This window comes from Bubalus bubalis, chromosome 5 (genome assembly GCF_019923935.1).
Source record: "Bubalus bubalis isolate 160015118507 breed Murrah chromosome 5, NDDB_SH_1, whole genome shotgun sequence".
Classification (NCBI taxonomy): domain Eukaryota; kingdom Metazoa; phylum Chordata; class Mammalia; order Artiodactyla; family Bovidae; genus Bubalus; species Bubalus bubalis.
Genome location: NC_059161.1, coordinates 59,566,658 through 59,593,879, shown reverse-complemented (window position 1 = coordinate 59,593,879; position 27,222 = coordinate 59,566,658). Strand labels below are relative to the sequence as shown.

The window sequence follows — 27,222 nt, the reverse complement described above, 5'->3', positions numbered from 1 at the left end:
TACTTCTGCTTCATTGACTATGCCAAAGCCTTTGACTGTGTGGATCACAACAAACTATGGAAAATTCTTCAAGAGATTGAAATACCAGACTACCTTACCTGCCTCCTGAGAAATCTGTATGCAGGTCAAGAAGCAACAATTAGAACCAGAAATGGAACAACAGACTGGTTCCAAATTGGGAAAGGAGTATGTCAAGGCTGTATATTGTCACCCTGCTTATTTAACTAATCTGCAGAGTTCAGTTCAGTTCAGTTCATTTGCTTAGTCCTGTCCGACTCTTTGCAACTCCATGAACCACAGCACGCCAGGCCTCCCTGTCCATCACCAACTCCTGGAGTTCACTCAAACTCATGTCCATTGAGTCGGTGATGCCATCCAGCCATCTCATTCTTTGTCGTCCCCTTTTCCTCCTGCCCCCAATCCCTCCCAGCATCAGAGTCTTTTCCAATGAGTCGATTCTTTGCATGAGGTGGCCAAAGTACTGGAGTTTCAGCTTTAGCATCATTCCTTCCAAAGAACACCCAGGGCTGATCTCCTTTAGAATGGACTGGTTGGATCTCCTTGCAGTCCAAGGGACTCTCAAGAGTCTTCTCCAACACCACATTTCAAAAGCATCAATTCTTCAGCACTCGGCCTTCTTCACAGTCCAACTCTCACATCCATACATGACCACAGGAAAAACCATAGCCTTGGCTAGATGGACCTTTGTTGGCAAAGTAATGTCTCTGCTTTTCAATATGCCATCTAGGTTGGTCATAACTTTCCTTCCAAGGAGTCTTTTAATTTCATGGCTGCAGTCACCATCTGCAGTGATTTTGGAGCCCCAAAAAATAAAGTCTGACACTGTTTCCACTGTTTCCCCATCTATTTCCCATGAAGTGGTGGGACCAGATGCCATGATCTTCGTTTTCTGAATGTTGAGCTTTAAGCCAACTTTTTCACTCTTCACTTTCACTTTCATCAAGAGGCTTTTTAGTTCCTCTTCACTTTCTGCCATAAGGGTGGTGTCATCTGCATATCTGAGGTTATTAATATTTCTCCCAGCAATCTTGATTCCAGCTTGTGCTTCTTCCAGCCCAGCATGTCTCATGATGTACTCTGCATATAAGTTAAAAAAGCAGGGTGACAATATACAGCCTTGATGTACTCCTTTTCCTATTTGGAACCAGTCTGTTGTTCCATTTCCAGTTCTAACTGTGGATTCCTGACCTGCATACAGGTTTCTCAACAGGCAGGTCAGGTGGTCTGATATTTCCATCTCTTTCAGAATTTTCCACAGTTTATTGTGATCCACACAGTCAAAGGCTTTGGCATAGTCAATAAAGCAGAAATAGATGTTTTTCTGGAACTCGCTTGCTTTTTCCATGATCCAGCGGATGTTGACAATTTGATCTCTGGTTCCTCTGCCTTTTCTAAAACCAGTTTGAACATCTGAAAGTTCACAGTTCACGTATTGCTGAAGCCTGGCTTGGAGAATTTTGAGCATTACTTTACTAGCGTGTGAGATGAGTGCAATTGTGCGGTAGTTTGAGCATTCTTTGGCATTGCCTTTCTTTGGGATTGGAATGAAAACTGACCTTTTCCAGTCCTGTGGCCGCTGCTGGAAAGTGCAGAGTACATCACTCTGTGCAGAGTACATCATGCGAAATACCAGGCTGGATGAAGTACAAGCTGGAATTGCCGGGAGAAATATCAATAACCTCAGATTTACAGATGACACTACCCTTATGGTAGAAAGCAAAGAGGAACTGAAGAGCCTCTTAATGAAAGTGAAAGAGGAGAGTGAAAAAGCTGGCTTAAAACTCAACATTCAAGAAACTAAGATCATGGCATCTGGTCCCATCACTTCATGACAAATAGATGGGGAAATAATGGAAACAGTGACAGACTTTATTTTCTTGGACTCCAAAATCACTGCAGATGGTGACTGCAGCCATGAAATTAAAAGAAGAGCTCCTTGGAAGAAAAGCTATGACCAACCTTGTTGTGTTAGTCACTCAGTCGTGCCCGACTCTTTGCGACCCCATGGACTGCAGCTCACCAGGCTCCTCTGTCCATGAGATTTTCCAAGCAAGTACACTGGAGTGGGTTGCCATTTCCTTCTCCAGGGGATCTTCCCAACCCAGGGATTGAACCCAGGTCTCCTGCACTGCAGGCAGATTCTTTACCAAGTGAGCTACAAGGAAGGCCCCCAAATATATACTAGGCTGGCTTAATCAACCTCTTCAGTGGTGGGCCCAGAGGAGGCACCACCTGATGGAGGAGCTCCACCACCAGGGAAGCCCCCAGGCCTTCCTCCTGGCATTCCCCCAGACATGGCTCCTGCGCTCTGGTACAGCTTGGTAATGATGGGGTTGCAGACTTTTTCCATCTCCTTCTGCTGATGTTCAAATTCTTCCTTCTCTGCAGTCTGGTTCTTATCCAGCCAGTTGATAATTTCATTACACTTGTCAAGAATCTTCTGTTTGTCTTCATCATTAATCTTGCCTTGAAGTTTCTCATCCTCAACAGCAGCTTTCATATTGAAGGCATAGGATTCAAGTGAATTCTTTGAAGACACCTTATCCTGCTGCTGCTCATCTTCAGCTTTGTACTTCTCTGCTTCTTGAACCACGCGTTCAATGTCTTCCTTGCTCAAGCGGCCTTTGTCATTAGTGATGGTCTAATCACTAATGACATCACTAATGACCAACCTAGACAGCATATTAAAAAGCAGAGACATTGCTTTGCCAACAAAGATCTGTCTAGTCAAAGCTATGGTTTTTCCAGTAGGCATGTATGAATGTGAGAGTTGGACTATAAAGAAAGCTGAGTGCCGAAGAATTGATGCTTTTGAACTGTGGTGTTGGAGAAGACTCTTGAGAGTTCCTTGTACTGCAGGGAGATCAAACCAGTCAATCCTAAAGGAAATCAACCCTGAATATTCATTAAAGGACTGATGCTGAAGAAGCTCTAATACTTTGGCCACCTGATGTGAAGAGCCAACTCATTGGAAAAGGCCCTGATGCTCAGAAAAATTGAAGGTTGGAGAAGGGGATTACAGAGGATGAGATGGTTGGATGGCATCACTGACTCAATGCACATGAGTTTGAGTAAGTTCCTGGGAGGTGGTGATGGACAGGGAAGCCTGGTGTGGTGCAGTTCCATGGAATGGCAAAGATCTGGATATGACTGAGTGGCTGAACTGACTGACTGACTTGCAAGACAGGCTAGGAGGAAGACCATGTGTGTGTGCTTAGTCGCTTCAGTCATTTCTGACTCTTTTCAATCTGTTGGGCTGTAGCCTGCCAGGCTCCTCTGTCCATGGGATATTCTCCAGGCAAGAATACTGGAGTGGGTTGTGTGCCCTCCTCCAGAGGATCTTCCTGACCCAGGGATAGAACCCACATCTCTTATGTCTCCAGCATTGGCAGGCAGCTTCTTTATCACTAGCACCACCTGGGAAGCCCAGGAGGAAGATCATGGAAAAAGAAAAAGGAAATCATCTAAAAAGAAATTTAAAAAGAAACTGAATTTTTACAGTTTCAGCTGTCAGCTCAAAGTATTGACCTGAGTGGTAATAAAGGTACGAAAACCATTCAGTAGTATTGTCAACACACATATATACATCTATAATTTCAAGCTGAACCCTGGAGTAAGACATAAGTTCTGCTCATAGAAAAGCTCTCGGTTGGTCTGAACATACTGACAAAGGGTTTGCTGGACAGAATGGGAAGTCTAACAAAAGGGCCAGTTAATTCCAGAATTGACTTCTTTTGCTGGCCTCAGATACTACCTCCGACTCAACATTGTTTCCAGTCTCTAAGAAAATCATAATAACAATAATTGCTAAACTCTTCCCCAAGTTCTGTTATTTACAAAGACTCTTATCAGTTCATTTGCTTCTGTGAGGTAGGTAGGGTCAGTACTTTTATAAAACCTGACAGACGAAGAAGTTGACTTCGGCAGCTCCCCCAGTGCAAAGCAACTGAATAAGCCACAAACTCAAGCCCTGGGACTCCAGATCCTAGTACGTTTTTTTCTCCCCCACTGAGTTGAAATGTCATGGAACATCTAGAAGCAAAGGTGCAGGTTTTGAGGTGGGCTGGTACATTCCAAGTGGAAACTGAATATCCCAAAGGGCTTCGATCTGAGTGGTCGTCCTAGAGAATTCAAGAGGAAGGATTCCAGCCTTTCACAGTCAGACTAGGCAGAGGGAGACAACTAACTTGATTCGTTCCTTTACTTTTCTCTTAACTATGTAAAAAAACATAGGCCTGGAGGGTTCCAAAGTAGTGAAGGCCAAACATTCTGAGTTCTTTTTTTCCCTCACTCTATTACTTTTTTATTAGTAGAAGCAATATAACAAAAATATGAGTATTTCTAGATTTTTCCAAATATCTGTTATATAAATTTCTAAGGTAGAATCACTGGGTTCAAAGATATGCACATTTAATTTCTGACATATAGTTAAAATGCTTTCCTTTGAATTTCTTTTATTTTTTGAATTGAAGTGTGGTTGATTTATAATACTGTGTCAGTTTCCAGTGTATAGCAAAGTGATTTGGTTATATATATTCTTTTTTCTATTCTTTTCCATTATAGTTTATTACAAGATCTTGAATATAGTTTCCTGTGCTATACAGTAAAATCCTTGTTGTTAATCTCTTCTATATGGTAGTATGTGTTGGTTAATCCCATTCATGCGTGCTTTTGCATTATAGATTAATATAAAGTTAACAGCAACAGTGAAAGAAAATGATTTCACACCTACAAAATATTTTACTATAAGGTCTCAGTTGAAAATGCTTATCTGACTAGTAATACTTTTCTCACCTAACAAGGTATATATGCTGCTGCTGCTGCTCAGTCGCTTCAGTCGTGTCCGACTCTGCGCGACCCCATAGACAGCAGCCTACCAGGCTTCCCGTCCCTGGGATTCTCCAGGCAAGAACACTGAAGTGGGTTGCCATTTCCTTCTCCAATGCATGAAAGTGAAAAGTGAAAGTGAAGGCACTCAGCCGTGTCCGACTCTTCAAGACCCCGTGGACTGCAGCCTACCAGGCTCCTCCATCCATGGGATTTTCCAGGCAAGAGTACTGGAGTGGGGTGCCAAAGGTATATATAGTAGTTGCTAAAGCTTGAACCGTATCTAGTTATAAGACAGTTCTAAACAGTGTTAGGTCAAAAAAATTGTCTGGCTGTTACTCTGACCAGGTAAAAATAGTCAAGCAATAGCTTGATGGAAACGGTTTTAAATTTGAATTTAAAAGTGAATAATCAAATTTTGCCTGGGATTGACTCAGCAATCTAGTTATTTTATAAAATTTAAATAATATTAATAGCTAATGATAGTTAAGTTTTTTGACTGCTTAGTGTGAGCCAGAAACTGTGCATTTACAAACATTATATAATTTCATTCCCGTACAGTTACATGAATGCCAATACTGTTACTAGCTACACACAAAAAAATGTAAAAAACAGACTGAGTGCCTAGGTAACTTGTCCACACTATACAGCTACTAATCAGCTGAGCTACCACTTGAATCCAGGGCTGTAGTGTTCCAGAGTCTAAACCTTTTACTATGCCCACTTGATTCAAACTTAGCCAGATCCTCTGTCTCAGTTAACTTCCTAATGTTCTGCTATATTCCTAATTCTGGTTATCAAACCCAAAGACAGCTTACTTTGGAAAGACAGAATTAAGTTAAATCAGCTGAGAGCAAAATGGAATACATACTAATAGGAAAACTTGCTTTATATAATGAGGAAGTTTGGCGCCAATCTGAGTAACCAGTGCATGACCAGGAATTGTATCAGAGTGATTCTTTTCAAATAAGAAATTAATCTTCTGGATACACTTGAATTCAAACATAAAAATGTATTACAAAGATTTTAAAATTGTGTGTAATAGGAAAAGACAAAAAATTTGATGGAGCCAGAAGAATAAATAAATTATGACAAATACATACAAGAAAGTACTGTGCAACCTTAAAAGAAATTAAACATATTAGTGTGTGCTAAGAGATCAGTCACCAAGACATATGCTGCTGCTGCTGCTAAGTCACTTCAGTCATGTCCGACTCTGTGCGACCCCATAGACGGCAGCCCAGCAGGCTCCCCCGTCCCTGGGATTCTCCAGGCAAGAATACTGAAGTGGGTTGCCATTTCCTTCTCTAATGCATGAAAGTGAAAAGTGAAAGTGAAGTCGCTCAGCCATGTCTGACTCTTAGCGACCCTATGGACTGCAGCCCACCAGGCTCCTCCGTCCATGGGATTTTCCAGGCAAGAGTACTGGAGTGGGTTGCCATTGCCTTCTCCACACCAAGACATATAGTTGTGTGAAAAATCAAAGATCTGACTAGCATGACCAGTATGTTACCAAGTCGATCTCAAAAGATAAACATACAAATTCATACAAAATAGAATATCACGGGGAAGAGCTACAAGATCCTGGTACTGTCTTTGAAGACAGCATACTTCAGGGTAAGCTACTATTTCTCCAAATATGTGCTTGGCCATCAATACACCCAAGTGTTGGACTGAGGTTATAGAATGCAACTCCTGGACAGCCTGCCCAGTGGATTGATTGTCTACAATCAGCAGGAACATTTCTAGGTGAAGTGCAAATTGCTTTCCCTCATGCTTGACCCTTCCAAGCCATAATGATAATTGCTGCTGTGTTGCAAGCTGGGCTTGTGAACAAAGCAAGGGTTAGCACCTTCCCCTCAGGAAAGCCACCAAGAAGTAGGGACTGCACACATCTGATTGTGACAAATACCTACCTTATCTGCTAATCAGTGCCCAGTAGTAGTATCTTGTAATCTCACCAAGGCAGAAAACACCACACCGCTCAGCTCAAAAAAAAAACAAACACATCAAATCTTCTGCTTCTATATATTCCCGGTAACAAATGAAATAGGTTCAATTTTAATCATATGAGCAGTCAATCAAATATCAAATTGAAAACAATGAGCTACAAAGAGCCTCCTCGAAGTCACTTAGCATTGATAAATTAGTAATGTATTATTAAATTATTCATATCTTTTTTCCTTCAGACTATAATGATATACTGTACACAGCACTGATAATTTACTTAGGCTGAGTCCATTCATTTAATTATGCCGCTAAACTTGGTAGGCCAATTGGTCATCATGAGAGTTTCCAGGCAAGCTAATCACAAATATATAGAACATGTTCCTTATTGTCCCCAGCGGCTAAGTGCTAAAATGCTATTTAGTGCTCAGAAGGTTAATGTCCTGCTTATGTAAATTGTCCAATTTAACATTCAGCAGCAGTATCATAAATTCTGGCTCCAGGATTTCATTAAACGTATGTTCAAACTAGTTGACCTTAAAGGTTAACAAGCACAAGTTAAACAGGACAATTATTTAACTCACTTCTTATCAAGAGACTGAAGTGTAGTAGCCATTTAATAGCTCTGCAGACTTCACAATTAGAATTCTTCGAAGGTCTCTGATAAAACGGCAGGTCATGAATTTTCATAAGGATGTCAGATAATAACTATTTATAGGCACTTGTTTTTCTTTCTTATAAACTTAAACTTTGATCTTAACATTCAATTAGAAATAAGTCCACAGAGAAGGACTAGGTGACTCAAGATGCTAGGGTTCGCCTTCATTTGGGTGTGCAGGAGGACTTAAAACCTCATCTGCCTTGTCATTCATGGAAATTAACATGAAAGTCAGGGCCTTACCATTAAGGGTGCAGAGCTCAGATGAAGCACAGAGCCCAACACTGAGAAACAACATTGCTCATTGGTGTGAGACATTCAACTGAAACATTTGATTTTTTTCTTAAAAGACCCCCAAATGTCTATTAACCTCCTGGAAAAAACATGCATTCACTTTTGCATTTATATTATGATGGGTTTTAATACAGTAGGAAGTTAGATCCTTCAAGATGTCCTTTTCCTCACCAGTCTGGTTTCTTCTCCTAGTCTCTTTGAGCATTATTTTTGTGAAATGGGAGCGAATCACTGGACGTGCTCAATATGGCTCTGCTCTCTACGCTGGGGTGAAGCTTGGAGCAAAGTCCCTGGGCTGACATTTCCACATGCTTCTCTGTGCATCAGGATCAGGCAGTCGCTTTGGGGATGCATTAAATTGGTAACCACACAATCTCAATATTGGACAGCCACTGTCCACCAGGAAAAGGCCCAGAAGTGTTCTCTCTTGCACGTTAAACTGTTCAGACTGCAGGCTCTTTGGAAGATAAAGCAGCAAATAAGAGCAAACGGGACTTTATTAATAAATCATGAGCTGAATTTCTGTCAGGAGCTGAAATGGAGAAAAAAACATGTCCAAATTGCCTGTGGGTATGTTTATGAGGGGTGTGATAAGTAATTTTAAAAATTTTGTAATTTACCTTTGGTTAAAGTAATTAGATGCAACGATAGAAAAGGAATAGATAGATAGATAAATGTTAAATAATATCTATGCTTGACCCAGTTCCTCTTTTGTGCATTCCTCATTTGCCCAGAGGTTACTTATTTTTAGGAGCTGTTTAAAAAAAAAATTATATAAGGAAGAAATATTTTCTAGCATGAAAATACGTGACAGTGTTTTATATCTTCTTGTGTTGCTCTTCATCCAAACTTCATCTTTTGAATATTGGCTTCAAATCCTGCCTGAAAGGGGACATAAATAAAGCGAAATGGCTAATGGACTAAAAACACTTATGATCAGGTTTTCATAACTAACATTATTGATAGCTTCTCCCTCGCAGGCACCCACATTCAGCGCAATATCCATTTCTAAAGTAAGATTTAAAGCCCTATTTGCAATAAAAAAGCTAGCACATGCAAATAAAGAACGCTAGAGTGAGGCCAAGAATGCACCCCCTCCCCTTCCCGAGAGATGGGGGAAAGACCTCTTTCCAAAGCAGAGCTGACCAGGGGGGACACAGAAACCTTTTTCGGATTTCAGACGTGGCTGTGCATTTAATGGTGCTCTGGAAAAGTCTTCAGGGACAGGAAATTGTTAAGTCCTGAATTTGGAAGCAACCACTGCTGTCTTCTCAGTGGCATTAGTATTTGCACTTGGCCAGATAAATAAATCTGCATGTCTGTACATTGAAACAATAACAAGATTGTCCTGCAGTAAACGTAGCACAGTGCAAATAAGGAAGCAGGCAAGACGGGAGTATTTTCAGGGAGTCTTGTGGTTTCCGTGTCCATTTTCATGCGACTTTCCTGTTGTCGTCGTTTTTCTTTTTACTCCAGGGATTTCTGTTTTAGAAAAGAGAGTGGAAGAAAAGCCTTTCCGATGCCTGGAAATTTATTGTGTGTTTAAAAATTTTTGTATCAATAACTCTATCTTTTAAAATATTCTATCTATAGTAACAATAAGAGGATACTAGCAAAGCAGAAAGCTTTTTATCTGCTTCTTGCTATTTAGACGTGATTTCAGTTCAGTTCAGTTCAGTTGCTCAGTCGCGTCGGACTCTTTGCGACCCCATGAACCGCAGCACGCCAGGCCTCGCTGTCCATCACCAACTCCCGGAGTTCACTCAGATGCATGTCCATCAAGTCGGTGATGCCATCCAGCATCACCCTGATGCTGGGAGGGATTGGGGGCAGGAGGAGAAGGGGACAACAGAGGATGAGATGGCTTTAGGTGGGCATAATTTTCTTCTCTTCTAGTTCTTATTGTTCCCATCTCAGCAGAAAAGAATTTTTTTCTTCAAATTCTGTACTTTATTATTCTAAAATAAAAACATTAAGTTCAGATTGACCTCAGGTGGCTTCAGCCTTCAGTGGCTCAGAGCAGGGCTTGGGCTCCAGGTCAAAGATTGAGGCTGGGTCATAGCGGTGAGAGCACCGAATTCCAGACACTAGATCAAAGGTCAAGGCCCCGGCCCTTCAGCTTGGCAGAAATGAATTTCCTCAAAGATGGAAAGTAGAGAAATAAGTATAGTATTTATTAGGAGGAAAAAAAGTACAGGAGATGTGGACACATGGACAGACTCAGAGAGAGTTGTGCTCTCACGACACTTACATGGGGCATTTCTTCTGGGTTTCCTTTGGCCGATCATTTTGATTTGCTTGGTTCTGAGTCCATATTTAGCATATCTCAGGATCCTCCCATGCGTGCATGTGCATCTCTTAGCCAAGATGGGTTCTACAGAAGGGGCATATGGGCAAAGCATCTCTTAACATCACTTCCCTTTCGACCTCCAAAGAGCCTTTCTGCGCATGTGTGGGTGGGGAGGTCTCCTGACTTGAGATTGAGAAATATGTGGTCTCAGGGTCCAGCCTCCTCTGTCAATTGTCCTGCTATTCTGTCTTGGAATTTCAGTCCACAGGGAATGAAACTCCAATTGCTTTACTCTTGGGGGGTGGGGGGCGGGGCGGGGAGGGGAGTATCTACCTCCTGCCTCAAGATTACAAAGAAAACTGTAAATCATGGCTTAATTAAATTAATTCAAAAGAGGATTGAGTTTGTGGGACTGGTATAGTTACTCAGGTCTACAGCTTCTATTATGGGAGAATCCCCTCCTTCAATTATATTGGAAATCTGAAAACAGTAGAATCCCAATATATGGTCCCCTTGGATCCCCTCCCCTCCTGGCATTGTGTATTAAAATACGAGAGATTATCACTTCTGTACTATAAAGAATAAGGATGGTTTCAAGCTATATAGCAATCAACAGCAAAACCTCTCTTCCTCCCTTCAGAATCACACGGTCCTGAAAGATATTAGTGACAGAGAAAAATGTTTTATACAGGAAATTGCAAAGATTTCAAGCCCAAGTATTGGGACTTAGTTGTGAGTCCCTATTATGGTCCTCTCTTTTGTCTGAATTTGAGAATAACAGAGAATGAAGAACGATGTGAAAAGGAGGATGTGACATGACTGCACACTGTTCATAAATGGCATAGTCATTGCTCAGAGGCAAGCTGAGGCCTCACTGCTGATGACAGACACCACCCAGATGCCAGATGCAACTGATGCTACCTGGGAGCAGGGGGGTGTGGGGCTGGGAATGATGAGAGAAGTGTGACCCTGCTCTCCCCACTCCCTCATCCCACCCACTTCCACCTGTTGAGCAAAGAAGAGTCAGCAGTCCAAATCACAAATCCAACCTGCTACAGGCCAGCACTAATCCGAACAGTGTCCATAATGGGAGAGACAAGGGGATACTCAAGGAGATATTCAGCTCAAGGGGATACTCAGCTCAAGGGGATACTCAAGGGGATACTCAGGTCATGGGACAGCTAGGGTGGTTAAACATCAGGAATGAATGGCGGCTAGGTGAAGAATGGTGGAAGGCATGCTAGCATAAGAGAAGGAAAGAGGTTGTCGTAAGTTGAAGTGTCTCCCCCAGAAAGGTCCGTTCAAGTCCTCATCTTTGGTCTCAGTGGCGTGAGCTTATTCAGAGATAGGGTCTAGGCAGATGAAGTCAAGTTAAGAAGGACTCAACAAGGCCCTACTGTACAGCACTGGGAACTCTGCCCGACGTCATGTGGCAGCCTGGATGGGAGCGGAAGAGGGGGAATGGATACATGTGTGAGTATGGCTGAGTCCCTTTGCTGTGCACCTGGAACCATCATAGCAGTGTCAATCGGTTACACTTCAATACAAAATAAGAAGCTTTAATAAAATAAAAGATAAGAATAATAAAATGGTGAGGTTGCACTGGATTCGAGTGTGCCCTGAATCCAATAACTGGTGTTCTTATCAAGAGAGAGAGATTCAGAGAGACAGAGAGAATGTCACATGATGATGGAGGCAGGGAATTGAGTGACATGTGTTCAAGCCAGGGAACTCCAAGGATGACAAACAACCACCAGAATTTAGGAGAGGAACATAGAACAGCTGCCTCCCTCAGAGCATACAAAGAAACCAACCCTGCTGACACCTCGATTTCAAACGTCTAGTCTCCAGTATGAGGAGAGAATACATGTCTGTTATTTTAAGCCATCTAGTATGTGGTAGGTTGTGTCAGCCCTAGGAAATGAATTGTTGTTCAGTAGCTCAGTCATGTCTGACTCTTTACAACTCCATGGACTGCAGCACACCAGGCTTGCCTGTCCTTCACTGTCTCCCAGAGTTTGCTCAAACTCATATCCATTGAGTCTGTGATGCCATCCAACCATCACATCCTCTGTCTCCCCCTTCTCCTCCTGCCCTCTATCTTTCCCAGCATCAGGGTCTTTTCCAATGAGTCAGTCCTTCTCATCAGGTGGCTGAGAGATTGGAGCTTCAGCTTCAGCATCAGTCCTTTCAATGAATATTCAGGACTGATTTCCTTTGGGATGAACTGGTTGGATCTCCTTGCAGTCCAAGGGACTCTCAGGAGTCTTCTCCAGCACCACAGTTCGAAAGCATCAAACTACTACAGGTAGGGACTTGACCTCCTTCCTTTCTCCCAGTTCCTCCCAGCAGTCCACTGGGCCAGAATTTGTTCTGGTATCTTTCATACCCTCCTGAACAGACCTCTCAGACCAGCTGGCACTGATGATACTAAATGCAAGACTCACCACTCAGAAATCTCGAGGTCCTTTCTCAAATTGGACCTGCCTCTCAGTCAGCAAGGCCACTGAGATTTGATTTTGTTCTAGTGTCTTAGAATTGATTTTGAACTTCTATTAATTTCTCTTTCTATCCCAAAGTTAAAAAGAAGTTCTTAGCTTTTCTCCTTATCCCATTTCTTTCTCTAAAAACAGTCCTTGGCTGGCTTGGGCCCACTTTCCACTCATCTTCTAAAAGTTTACCAAATATCATACTCTTTATGGTTGGTAGGAAAAGGCAAATGTAACTGTTTGATCACATTTAGAGCTTAGGTTTGGAGCTTAGACACTTTTGATGGAGTTTAAGTGAAAATGAATCTGGCAGTTTCTGTTAGCCTATCCCCAGACACTACGTCATTGTCTCCTGCAGGGCTGATGCCTAAGAGCTTTTCAGACAAGACTCCCTGGCAGCAGCACTCAGTTTAAGCTTAGATAATCATAAGCATGTCAATTTTGGCAACATGTGCAATTGCCACTATCTGTAACATCCACAAATTACAATTAATGACTCCAAAAGAACAGGGTTTGGAATTATGAGTGGCAGACCACTTCGTATTAGGTTTCTAATGCTCATGACTAGTCCAGGGTTGGATTGACATGACATGAATAGCGGGACTAATTTTTATCCCCAGTATATAATTATTCAAACTAAGTCACTAATGACACAGCATATATACATGTTTATATCTACTTGGCACCAGTATAATTACTCATATACTGTATCAGTTCAGTTCAGTTCAGTCGCTCAGTCGTGTCCGACTCTCTGCGACCCCACGAATCGCAGCACCCAGGCCTCCATGTCTATCACCAACTCCCGGAGTTCACTCAAACTCACGTCATATACTGTATACATAAGTCTATAATATTTTTTCCCCAAAGAATTCTTTAAAATTGTTGTTTATTTTTTACATGATTTTAAAAGTTACTTTCATTTACAGTTATTACAAAATATTGGCTATTTTCCCCACATTGTATAGTACATCCTTGATCCTATCATACACCCAATAATTTATGCCTTCCCTCCCCCCGCTCACACTGGTAACCTCTAGTTTGTTCCCTATATCTGTGAATCTGCTTCTTTTTTTGTTTTATTCACTAGTTTGTTGTATTTTTAAGGGTTCACACGTAAGTTATATCATACAGTAGTTGTCTTTCTCTGTCTGACTTATTTCACTTAGTATAATGCCCTCCAAGTCCAACCATGTTGCTAAAAATGGCAAAATGTTGTTCTTTTTCGTGGCCGAGTAGTATTCCATTGAAGATGTGTGTGCTTCTTTATCCATTCATCTCATGATGAACACTTAGGTTGCTCCCATATCTTAGCAAGTGTAAATCTTGCTGCTATGAACATTGGGATATATGTATATTTTTGAATTAGTGTTTTTGTTTCTTAAAGAACTCTTTTCAACTATTTAAGGGGAACAAAATACTTTGTTGTATAATTTCCACTTTGCTAACTTTCCTGACTCTGCTTCCAAAAGTCAACTATAGTTAACAGCCAAAGAATTTCATGGAACTTATAAAATCATCAAACCCTTCACAACTAACAAGGGAGGTCTCATTTACTTAAATTTAGGTCTATAGTTGTGCAAATGAAACATAGATTTAAAGGTCTCCTTCTGCTGTGTAAGTTTTCCTCAATGTGTAAAATTGAATACTCTTTGCCATTAACAGGGGGTGCACAGGGATTCAATAAGAACAGCCTGTTATTTCAGGGGCTTCTAACTAGCTGAAGGGAGAGAGAGAAACAGAATCATGAGCATTCTTTTTGCTTTGCCTATGTGGCTCTTTCCCTCTACTTCTTCTTTTTAGTCTGTGTTGGGTCTTCCTTGCGGTGTTCAGGCTTCTCTAGTTGTAGCTTAGGGGTTTAGTTGCCCCAGGGCATGTAAGACCTTAGTTCTCTGACTGGGGATCAAACCTACATCCCCTGCATTGGAGGGCAGATTCTTAAAGGCTGGACCACCAAGGAAATCCCTCTCCTTTCCTCTTATAAACCTCCTTCTTATACCTCACAGATTAGCCACCTGGTAGACAAACAGACATTAAGTGAAGGCAAGCATGAAACCATTGAAAGCTGTGATATGAAAGAATGAGTGTGAACTTGGAAGGCTGGAAATCCTAGCACATCACTTTGTAAGCTGTGACCTTTGGCAAAGAAGTTTATTCATTCATTCAACAAACATACAATGACCACCCACTCTCAGCTGACCACTGGAGTTATGACAATAAAAAAGTCAGGTATGGGCCCTTCACTCAAAAGATTTCACTCTATTTAACTATCTTCATTGGATAAGACCCTGATACTGGGAAAGATTGAAGGCAGGAGGAGAAGGGGATAACAGAGGATGAGATGGTTGGAGGGCATCACCGACTGGATGGACATGAGTTTGAGCAAGCTCTGGGAGTTGGTGATGGACAGGGAAGCCTGGTATGCTGCAGTCCATGGGGTCGCAAAGCGTTGGACATGACTGAGTGACTGAACTCAACTGAACTGAACTGTCTTCTCCAAAGCTCAGCTTCCTCCTCTGTTAATTCAGTGTAATAATAACACCTAATTCATGGAGAAAGTAGGAGGGAATGGATGAGATACAATCTGTGTGCAGGAATTATGAAGCCCAGTAAAATTAGCTATTATTTCCACTGAATAGGAAGTTCTTTAAGAGTAAAAAGTATTTGCTATTTACTTTGGTATCCCCTGCACCTTGACCAATGCTTGGCATTTAGTAGATACTTAGTGAAAAAAATGATTGTATGATTATGAACACCAATAGAGATCAAGTTACTCACTTCCTCTTCTGCTCTGCACAAATGATACAGCACTTTGAAAAATACACCAGGTGAGAGCGTGTTATGTTCATCTTAGTATTCCCCTCACCCTTCCTTACCTGGCATAGTCACTGGAGCATAGAGGGGGCTTGGAATTTATTTGAGAAAAATGTCTGTCAGTTAATAATCATTTCAAATAAAAAACTTAAGCAGGGAGGGGGGAGGATCAGCACTCAGCCATGTCTGCTTTAAGCCCCCTACAACCTGCGTCCACCACAGCCCTCTTCACTGGCCAGCTACCAATACTGTAGATTTTAGCTTCCACTTTCTTTTTTTTTTTTGGCCGCACCACATAGCATATGGGATCTTAGTTTTCCCATTATGTAAAGATTTTAGAATCAGCCCTACTTAGATTTGAAAATGACCCTGCTACTGCTGCTAAGTCACTTCAGTTGTGTCCGACTCTGTGCGACCCCATAGACGGCAGCTCACCAGGCTCCCCCGTCCCTGGGATTCTCCAGCCAAGAACACTGGAGTGGGTTGCCATTTGCTTCTCCAATGCATGAAAGTGAAAAGTGAAAGTGAAGTCGCTCAGTCGTGCCCGACGCCTAGTGACCCCATGGACTGCAGCCTACCAGGCTCCTCCATCCACAGGATTTTCCAGGCAAGAGTACTGGAGTGGGGTGCCATTGCCTTCTCCAGAAAATGACCCTAACCACGTCTGTTAGCATATAAGAGATTGGGTGGACATTGGTCAAGGTTTCCCTGTGAAAAGAACTCCTAAAAAGACATTCAGAAGATGTGTGAGGGGAATTTTAGGGGAGAGAGTATAGCCTTCAGAGAAAATAACAGACACACAGGACTGAAAATGGGAAAGATGGAAAATTTGTGGAACAAATCCAGCATGCTTGAAGAGTAAGTCAGGAGGAGAGTGGTTCAAGATGAGGGTAAGAGGTGGGCAGGGCTAGGCTGGGTTGGCAATTTCTGTGCTTGACATTTGGGGCCAGAAAACTCTCTGATGTGGAGTTCCATCCTGCGCCTTTGCTTTCTGTTCAGTCACCAAGTCGTGTCTGACTCTTTGCGACCCCATGGACTGTGGCATACCAGGTTTCTCTCTCCTTCACTGTCTCTCAGGGTTCATTCAAACTCATGTCCATTGAGTACATAATGCCATCCAACCATCTCATCCGTCGTTGCCCCCTTCTCCTGCCCTTATTCTTTGCCAGCATCAGGGTCTTTTCCAGTGGGTAGGCTGTTTGCATGAGATGACCAAAATATAAGAGCTTCAGTTTCAGCATCAGTCCTTCCAATAAATATTCAGGGTCCTGTGCCTTGTGGATGTGTAATTGCCCTGGGTCTCCCCAGGACACCTCTCCCCTCTGATCCTCTGCTTTTGCTCCTCTCTGTGGTACCTAGATAACAGTATTTGATATACATTTCCTGAGTTGTTTTGCAAATGTGAAAACCCTGGAACCAAACTAAAGATGTTAACTACTTGATGACCTGAGCACACGGCCCCAGGCCTCCTAGAGCCTAAGGACTGATACCCCTGTGACTCCACACTACTTTCTCACCATCAGCCAATCAGACAATTGTGTAGGATCTGATCTGTGACCCGGTGACATTCCTGTCTCATCTGGCTTTTAAAAGTGCTTTGTTGAAACTCTTGGCGGGGGAAGGGGAGTATGTGCGGAACTCAAGGATGTTTTTGCCTGGGGGGTAGGACGGAGCATCCCAGGTGGCACAGGGCTAAAGAATCCACCTGCTAATGCAGGAGATGTAAGAGACGTGGGTTTGGTCTCTGGATCTGGAAGATCCCATGGAGTACGAAATGTCAACCCACTCCAGTATTCTTGCCTAGAGAATCCCATGGACAGAGGAGCCTGGCAGGTTACAGTCCATGGGGTTGCAAAGAGTGGGACCTGACTGAGCACACACACATACCCTGATGGCTTTTTAGGGCGTGAGCCACCTTATCTCCTTGCAAAGCCCTGAAATAAACATTTTCAGCTCCAAACTCCAATGTTTCAGCTTGCTTGGCCTCACTGCGTGTTAGGCATATGAATTTGCATGAACAGATGGTTAGCAGCACAAGCACTAGATGCCAAGAGTCTGCCTCAGTGGGGTGACCACAGCCATCTCCACATACCACCCAAAGGCCCCTTAAGAGACAAACTTCTGAGGCTGAGAAGCACTGGGCCCTAGGTCGTGGCAGGGTCTTGCAGGTCACACAAGGAAGTGTAGGAGATCACTGTGACCTGACTTGCATTTTGAAGAAACTACTATCTGCTGGATCCATGCAGAGAGACCAACTGGGTGGCCATGGTAAGGAGTCCACTCAAGGGCAATGGAGGTTTTGACTAAGGTGGTAGCAGTCAGATGGACAAAAACTGGTAGATTCAAGGGATGTTAGGGAATAGAATGCAAGTAGTATTAATAATCTTGCCTTGCATCTTTTTTTCTGACCATTTTCACTGTTCTATTGGACTCTACTCATGCTTGAGGAAGAATCAGCAGAGGAAGTCTTCTTGTTAATACCTGTCTGATTTCAATTGGTTAGGTCCTTTTTCTGACTCAGGAGCCCTCCTTGCTTATTACTTATTGCTATAATTCCTAACTGTGAAAGACTGTGTATTTTCTTTTGAAGTGAAGCCGAGGACATACATGCCCCTTTTGATTATCTACCTGTCTTTTCTGGAGGCAGAATTAGCAGAAGCTTGTCGAAGCAGTTCCCATCTTTCCATTGATCCCCATTTTACAAGGAAACTCAGGGAGAAATCCCAACTTTTTAAAGGGAAAAAATAATTACCATTGGTGAGTCTACCACAGTCTGAGCACTTGCTGAAGTCAACAGAATTGCCTTCTGGTTATGTCACAGAAAAATCAACAGTCGTCAGACTATATTTATTACCCTATTTAGTGGATTTCAGCAACAATCTCATTATGACCCCCCTCACACAGTATAAGGTCTTTTCCATTAGTATAAGGAGGAACAAAAGGTCAGAGCTATCCTGCAATGTCCACCCACTAATTAGAGAGAGAGACCCTTTACTCAGTGAGGCTGAACATAATTGGGCCATTACCTAATCCCATTATAAAATAAAAAATACACAATTCCATTTTTGTTGGTTTTTCTATCAGTGAGACACAGATCATCAATGGATATTCAAGGTGCAGCAAGACTATTAATGATGGGTTTTCTAAATGTGAGATTCCAGCTCGAGGATGCTATTACTATGCCTCACATTAAAGAAACTGAATGGACAAGTCACCATTTGGGACCTACTTCTGATCCAAAGCCATTGTAAATATCTAGTCTTACCATGGTGAACCCTATTCAATGGCAAGTTCAGGAAAAAATACTAACACTGAGAGGAAAACTCTTCAGTAAAGGCACCAAGATTTCCTTAAAGCCAACCATATTCCGGGAGCAATTTAATAGCACTCCTTCCAAAATAATCTGTGGGTAAATATGTGCTGTGCTGTGCTTAGTCGCTCAGTTGTGTCTGACTCTTTGCGACCTCATGGACTGTAGCCCACCAGGCTTCTCTGTCCTTGGGATTCTCCAGGCAAGAATACTGGAGTGGGTTGCCATGCCATCCTCCAGGGGATCTTTCCGATCCAGGGTTCAGTCCCTGGGTTGGGAAGATCCATGGGTAAATATACACAGAGACAAAGCCATGGTACTTACTTCAACCTAGAGCTGTATGAACACGACTAGATTAGGACCTGGAAACCTGATCTCAAGTCACTAGAGAACCACTAGCTTCGTGGAGATACCTTCTTCTTTGGTGGTGAAGCTAGCTATGAATTCTTTTGCAAGCTCCCACATTCTCCACCCATTCCTCATCTTCTGTGCAAAATCAAGACCTAAGGGCACTGAGTTCAATACTGTTGTTGTTGCCAAATGTTGCCCAGTTTCCATCTTAAAAAACTTAAATTTCAAGTTTTCTATTTTCATACAAATGAGTCTATTGGAAATCACAAAATGAACCAAGTTTGAAATAAAATTAGAAAAGCAAGTAGGCGATGTACTCTATCTTACCTCAAGAAATGTTTGTGGTAATAATGGTCATTTTTCATTTGTTTGTGACAATGACTAAAATTAGACTTGATCAAAAAAGGACTATCCCTACTTTTTTTTAAGGAAAGTTATGTCTATTTAATACCACAACAGCTTCTCAAGGCTGTTGTTCAGTTGCCAAGTCATCTCCAACTCTTTTCAACCCTATGAACTGCAGCATACCAGGCTTCCCTGTCCTTCACTATCTCCTGGAGTTTGCTCAAATTCTTGCCACTGAGTCAGTGATGCTATCTAACTATCTCATGCTCTGCCACCCTCTTCTCCTTTGGCCTTCAATCTTTCCCAGCATCAAGATATTTTCCAGTGATTTGGCTCTGTCAATCAGCTGGCCAAAGGATTGGAGCTTCAGCTTTAGTATCAGTCTTTCCAATGAATATTCAGGGTTAATTTCCTTTAGGATTGACTGGTTTGATCTCTCTGCAGTCCAAGAGACTCTTAAGAGTCTTCTCCAGCACTATAGTTTGAAAGCATAAATTCTTTGGTGCTCAGCATTCTTTATGGTCCAACTCTCACATCCATACATGACTACTGGAAAATCCATAGCTTTGACTATATGGACCTTTGTCAGCAAAGTGATGTATTTGTTTTTTAACACACTGTCTAAGTTTGTCATAGCTTTCCTTCCAAGAAGCAAGTGTCTCTTAATTTCATGGCTGCAGTGATTTTGGAGCTCAAAAAAATAAAATAAAATCTGTCACTACTGCTCAAGCTGTGTATATGCTAAGTTACTTCAGTCGTGTCCTACTCTTTGCAACCCTATGGACTGTAGTCCACCAGGCTCTTCTGTCCATGGAATTCTCCAGGCAAAAATACTGGAGTGGGTTGCCATACCCTTCTCCAGGAGATCTTCCTAACCCAGGGACAGAGTTTGCATCTCTTGGGCTTCCCTTGTGGCTCAGCTGGTAAAGAATCTGCCTGCGATGTGGGAGACCTGGGTTCAATCCCTGGGTTGGGAAGATCCCCTGGAGAAGGGAAAGGCTACTCATTCCAGTATTCTGGCCTGGAGACTTCCATGGACTGTAGAGTCCATGGGGTCGCAAAGAGTCTGACATGACTGAGTGACTTTCACTTTCACTTGTGTCTCCTACATTGCAGGAGGGTTTTTTTTTTTTGTTTTTTTTTTTTAACTGCTAGCGCCACATGGGAAGCCCACTCAAAGCAGTGGAGTCCAAAAAACTGGGAAGTTAATATTTCAGTAGAGCCTGAAAAGGACACCTTCTTAGCCATGGAGAGGCAACTTGGTGCTGAAGAAAGTATACAGAGCTGGGAGTCAGGCCTACGAGTGCTGGACAGTTCCTCTCCCTTCGTGGTCTTGGTCATAGTCAGTATCAACCCTCTCAAGTCTCATACACCTAAGGCTTTGTCAGGCATTAAAATTCTATGATCGGGGACTTCCTTGGTGGTCCAGTGGTTAGGACTCCATGCTTCCACTATCAGGGGCACAGGTTTGATTCCTAGTTGGGGAACTAAGATCACACAGAGCCATGTGGCCAGAAAAAATTTAAAAAGTATTAAGAGAAAAAGAATTCACAAGATTACATGCTTCTTTTAATCCTCCATGGCTGTATATGACCCTGAGAGGGAAAAGAGAAACAAATCCCCTTGCTGAGAAATGAGAGGTTGGCTTTTGGTGATTTGTCCCCTAATCTCTCTCTTAACTAGAGAACTCAGTCTCCAGACACTGCATACTAGCGTCCTTTTCTGCACAGACCTGGGATCATTCTGAAAATAGGCATGTTTTTCTCACACCACCAGGCAGCAAGTGTTCAGAACAAGACTGAAAGGCTAGACAAATTTCTCCATTGTCTAAATGTCAAGATTGTTGTTATGACCCATCTGTAAATCAGAGATTCAGAAAACAGAATCCTGGTTTTCTATGACAAAGAAGTCTGAGGACTGAGTGGTGAATTATGCTACATGCTGAGTCCATATTTTGAACCCAGCAAGTGCTACCAATCCCCATAAATTCAATAAGAAATAAACACTGAAAAACTCTGTAGGGTAATAGCATCAGTCCTCTGTGTTTAGCATCCCTTCCAGGTACAAAAAGGAAAACACATTCAGTGTTGAAATGATGCAGTGAAATGGCAGAGAATCTGAAGACAAAATCCTTATAATATGACATTCTGTAGAGAAGTAATAAATACAACTATGCTCCAAATTATATTTAATTATAAACATAATTTTTTCTTTATATGCATCCTCTCCAAAATGATTACAGTGAAATTTTATTTTGTTGTAAAAATACAATAAACTCCATTTTGAAAACATAGAAATAGTAAGGAAATCTATGCAAGCTGAGAAGTCACTCCAGTTTTAATTTTTATTTTTTCAAATGTTATGCATATATTATGACTTGGACTTGTTGTGCCAAAAATTTACATGTTTTTTGCTAAGCACAGGAAAGGTGGATATTATATTACAGCATTCAAATGCTCTCTTACGTGTGTGTGCGTGTGTGTATGTGTGTGACATCATGGGGCAAATGAGAAGATTAGGAATAAGATCCACAAAATCCCTGCCTTTAGTGTCATAGCCCTTGGCATTATATGAATAGTTGCCTACAGTACTTTATATGAATATTTATATGAATATTTATATTTATATGAATGTTTGCCTACAGTACTTTATTGTGCAATTTACAAAAGTGAGACAGGTGGCTTTAAAATAACTAGTTTAAAAACATTATATCTTTGCAGATAAAGCTGACTGTGATCATCTTTACTGAATCATTGGGATGGTGTTAAGGAAATTATAATTACAGATTCAATAAAAATAGAACTTAAATACAAAAGACTCTGTACTGTGTGTTCGGTTGCTCAGCCGTGTCCAACTCTTTGTGATCCCATGAACTGTGGACAACAGAATGGGAAAGACTAGAGATCTCTTCAAGAAAATCAGAGATACCAAAGGAACATTTCATGCAAAGATAGGCTCGATAAAGGACAGAAATGGTATGGACCTAACAGAAGTGGAAGATATTAAGAAGAGATGGCAAGAATACACAGAAGAACTGTACAAAAAAGATCTTCACGACCCAGATAATCACGATGGTGTGATCACTGACCTAGAGCCAGACATCCTGGAATGTGAAGTCAAGTGGGCCTTAGAAAGCATCACTACGAACAAAGCTAGTGGAGGTGATAGAATTCCAGTTGAGCTATTCCAAATCCTGAAAGATGATGCTGTGAAAGTGCTGCACTCAATATGCCAGCAAATTTGGAAAACTCAGCAGTGGCCACAGGACTGGAAAAGGTCAGTTTTCATTCCGATCCCAAAGAAAGGCAATGCCAAAGAATGCTCAAACTACTGCACAATTGCACTCATCTCACATGCTAGTAAAGTAATGCTTAAAATTCTCCAAGCCAGGCTTCAGCAATATGTGAACCATGAACTTCCTGATGTTCAAGCTGGTTTTAGAAAAGGCAGAGGAACCAGAGATCAAATTGCCAACATCTGCTGGATCATGGAAAAAGCAAGAGAGTTCCAGAAAAACATCTATTTCTGCTTTATTGACTATGCCAAAGCCTTTGACTGTGTGGATCACAATCAACTGTGGAAAATTCTGAAAGAGATGGGAATACCAGACTACCTGATCTGCCTCTTGAGAAATTTGTATGCAGGTCAGGAAGCAATAGTTAGAACTGGACATGGAAGAACAGACTGGTTCCAAATAGGAAAAGGAGTACGTCAAGGCTGTATATTGTCACCCTGCTTATTTAACTTATATGCAGAGTACATCATGAGAAACGCTGGACTGGAAGAAACACAAGCTGGAATCAAGATTGCTGGGAGAAATATCAATAACCTCAGATATGCAGATGACACCACCCTTATGGCAGAAAGTGAAGAGGAACTCAAAAGCCTCTTGATGAAGGTGAAAGTGGAGAGTGAAAAGGTTGGCTTAAAGCTCAACATTCAGAAAACGAAGATCATGGCATCCGATCCCATCACTTCATGGGAAATGGATGGGGAAACAGTGGAAACAGTGTCAGACTTTATTTGTCTGGGCTCCAAAATCACTGCAGATGGTGATTGCAGCCATGAAATTAAAAGACACTTACTCCTTGGAAGGAAAGTTATGACCAACATAGATGGCATATTCAAAAGCAGAGACATTACTTTACCAACAAAGGTTCGTCTGCTCAAGGCTATGGTTTTTCCTGTGGTCATGTATGGATGTGAGAGTTGGACTGTGAAGAAGGCTGAGCGACAAAGAATTGATGCTTTTGAACTGCGGTGTTGGACAAGACTCTTGAGAGTCCCTTGGACTGCAAGGAGATCCAACCAGTCCATTCTGAAGGAGATCAGCCCTGGCATTTCTTTGGAAGGAATGATGCTAAAGCTGAAACTCCAGTACTTTGGCCACCTCATGCGAAGAGTTGACTCATTGGAAAAGACCCTGATGCTGGGAGAGATCAGGGGGCAAGAGGAGGAGGGGACGACAGAGGATGAGATGGCTGGATGGCATCACTGACTCGATGGACGTGAGTCTGAGTGAACTCCGGGAGTTGGTGATGGACAGGGAGGCCTGGTGTGCTGCGATTCACGGGGGCACAAAGAGTCGGACACGACTGAGCGACTGATCTGATATGATCTGATCTGAACTGTAGCCTTCCAGGATCCTCTCTGCATGGGATTTTCCAGGCAAGAATACTAGAAGTACATTGCTGTTTCCTCCTCCAGGAGATCTTCCCAATCTAGGGATCGAACCCCTGTTGCGTGCTTTGCAGGCAGATTCATTACCACTGTGCCATCTGGGAAGCCCACGTACTACACACTTCTATTTATATGAAGTTGTAAAAAGGCAAAACTAGGGTGTCTAAATGGAGTTCGGCTGTTGTTAGGGCCTGGTGGCGGATTGAGGGGATCTAATTTAAAGGAACACGAGAACACTTTAGGGTAGTATCTTAATTATTGCGCTGACATTATTCTATTCAAGCACTCATTAAACTGTACTTTTAAAATTGGTTAGTTTTAGTGCATGTAAATAATACCTTAATAAACATAATTGAGGAAGAAATGGACAAGATTTGCCTAAACCTATTTAGGCTTTTGACGCAAGACCTTAAGTTCTGGAGAGGGTACAAGTGGCAGCATTTACCATACATGGTAAAAATTTCATGAACGATCTGTTGCTGCTAAGTCGCTTCAGTCGTGTCCGACTCTGTGGGACCCCATAGATGGCAGCCCACCAGGCTCCCTTGTCCCTGGGGTTCTCCAGGCAAGAATAGTGAAGTGGGTTGCCATTTCCTTCTCCAGTGCATGAAAGTGAAAAGTCAAAGTGAAGAGGTTCATTAACTGGCATCTTCCTTGTTTATATTCTTGATGGTTGGTGGGATTTTGTTCACTCAGTCCCATAAGAATATAATCTCCATAAGAAGAATGTCCTAGCTTGTCTTGTTCTTAGCCTTGAAGTGAAAGCTGCTCAGTCATGTCTGACTCTTTGCGACCCCATGGACTATGCATTCCATGGACTTCTCCAGGCCAGAATACTGGAGTGAGTAGCCTTTCCCTTCTCCAGAGGATCTTCCGAACCCAGGGATTGAACCCAGGTCTCCCGTATTACAGGCAGATTCTTTACCAGTTGAGCCACAAGGGAAGCCCAAGAATGGTGGGGTGGGAAGCCTATCTCTTCTCCAGAGGATCTTCCCTGTCCAGGAATCAAACCGGGGTCTCCTACATTGGAGGTAGATTTTTTACCAACTGAGCTATCAGGGAAGCCCCATTCTTAGCCTTAGGCATATCTTAAGCACTTAGGAGAGCATCTGGCATATAAAAAGTATTCCCCAAATATTTTTTGATTGAATCAAATCAATAAATACATAAGATAATTTCAGATTCCAGTAAGTGCTAAAAGGATTCTTATAAGGAAGATTTTCAATTAAATTTACCTGAACGAAGTATTTTCTGTATGGTGAGTCCAGATAATAATTTTGAGATATTAATTTATGTTTTTCTCTCTAGACTCCTCTTCCTCTTTATTTTTTAAGAATTATTTATTTGGGCTTCCCTGGTGGCTCAAATGGTAAAGAATCTTCTTGCACTGCAGGAGAACCCAGATCGATCCCTAGGTCAGAAAGATCCCCTGGAGGAGGAAATGGCAACCCACTCCAGTATTCTTACCTGGAGAATCTCATGGATGGAGGAGCCTGGCTGGCGCTGCAGTCCATGGGGTAGCAAAGAGTGGGACATGACTGAGCAATGAACACTTTCACTTAAATTTTCAATTAAATTTGGCTGAACAAAGTATTTTCTGTATGGTGAGTCCAGATAATTTTGAGTCATTAATTTGTGTTCTTCTTTCTAGACTCTTCCCTTCTTTTTATGTTTTAAAAATTATTTATTAATTTACTTTAGAGGCAATCATGTGGTATTCTGGATCTTAGTCCCCAGTCAGGGATGGAACTCGAACCCCCTGCAGTGTAAGCTCAGAGTTGTAAACATTGGACTGCCAGGAAGTCCCATCCTCTCCTCTTTTTAGTTGCAAGCAGGTAACTTTGTATTTTACTGACCCTGAGACTTAACAGCCTGATAAGCAAGTTGCTGGGAAGAGAGGGGAATACCTTTCAGTCACAAAGGAGAGAAGGGAAATATCCTGTGGACTGGAAATAGGGAGTTACCCTAAGGTAGCAGCAAGGGAATGCCATGACTGTATTAGAAAGTATCACCCTCAAGCCAGCAGACCACTTTTGCCAGGTGAGATGGTCCCTAGCCTAGATTGCTACAGGATTTCATAGTTGCTCAGTGAGCCCATGTCTACCAAAAACAGACTCTTGAGCTGTATCTGAATTTTGCTCCTTTCACTAGCTGGTGATCGGATGAGCTCCATCATGACTGCATCTCCCTCTTTCCCCCAGTTACCTACCCCCTGAGACCTCTAGATCATCCATTTTCACCCAGACACTTGTCCCGTGCTGCTCGGAAAATCTCTGATCTGATGCACTCTCTCTTCTGCCACCGTCTCAAACCCTCCTCCTGTGCCATACATCAACCAAATCCTGCTGTCAGTGAATTTCCTATGTCTCAACTTCTTCCCTCAGGATTCCTTTTACATCCTCTTCATCTGAAATTTGACTGACCTTAGAAATCTCTCATAGGGAGGCTGCTGTTTTTGTTTTTTTTTTTTTCCCCTGTCACACCTGAAGTAGCCAAAGTATTTTTCCTGCTCCTCTTTGCCAAACCTGCTTCTCCTTTTTAAAAAGCATGTCTTCCTGGGACTTCCCTGGTAGTACAGTGGATAAGGATCTGCCTGGAAAGGTAGGGGACACAAGTTCAGTTCCTGGTCTGGGAAGATTCCACATGCCATGGAGCAATCAAAGCCCGTGTGCTGCAAATCCCAAAGCCTGCGTACCTAGAGCCTGGGTTCCGCCACAAGAGAAGCCACCACTGTGAGAAGCCCTCTCACCACAACTAGAGAAAGCAACAAAGACCCAGTGCAACCAAAAATAAATGATAAACATTTAGAACCACACTTTCCTTAAACATTTGCTCCCATTCACCTTGCTTTGTCATCCTTCAGTCTCAGCACCTCATTCATCATGGATTTTAGCACCTCTTATCATCATTGGTGACTTCAGCAGCTGCATAGACTCATGGCTCTCACCCTCACTGAACATCAGAATGAACCAAAATGCTTCTTGAAATCACCAGGGCTGGTGCCCTCTCCCCAGAGGTGTGGGTGTAGTGATCCAGGAATAGGACTTATCTCTCAGGAGGAAGAGGATCTCCCACCTCAGTCCACTCCTATCTGCCCCACCAAAGGCTGTAGTGCACCAGTCTTCCCGTCCAAGTTCAGTTCAGTTCAGTCGCTCAGTCATGTCCAACTCTTTGTGACCCATGGACTGCAGCACCCTAG

General features: G+C 42.3%; 1 protein-coding gene across 1 annotated transcript; it reads right to left on the bottom strand.

Annotated features, from left to right (window-relative positions):
* Positions 1 to 2,202: 2,202 nt before the first annotated feature.
* On the bottom strand, positions 2,203 to 26,196 carry LOC102394022 (heat shock cognate 71 kDa protein-like). The gene is made up of 2 exons (XM_045165892.1): positions 26,128 to 26,196; positions 2,203 to 2,662 (listed from the first exon to the last, which is right to left on the bottom strand). The coding sequence occupies exons 1-2, from the start codon at positions 26,194 to 26,196 to the stop codon at positions 2,213 to 2,215; spliced, it is 519 nt and encodes a 172-aa protein (XP_045021827.1). The 3' UTR covers positions 2,203 to 2,212.
* Between the last annotated feature and the right edge of the window lie 1,026 nt (positions 26,197 to 27,222).

What these genes read in the sequence shown, in the direction of transcription:
- LOC102394022 (XM_045165892.1), bottom strand. Translation starts at nt 26,196, where the DNA reads ATGGAGCTCATCCGATCACCAGCTAGTGAAAGGAGCAAAATTCAGATA. An exon ending in AGCTCAAGAGTCTGTTTTTG is followed by an intron (nt 2,663 to 26,127) that starts GTAGACATGGGC and finishes ATTAGTGATTAG; the next exon opens with ACCATCACTAATGACAAAGG.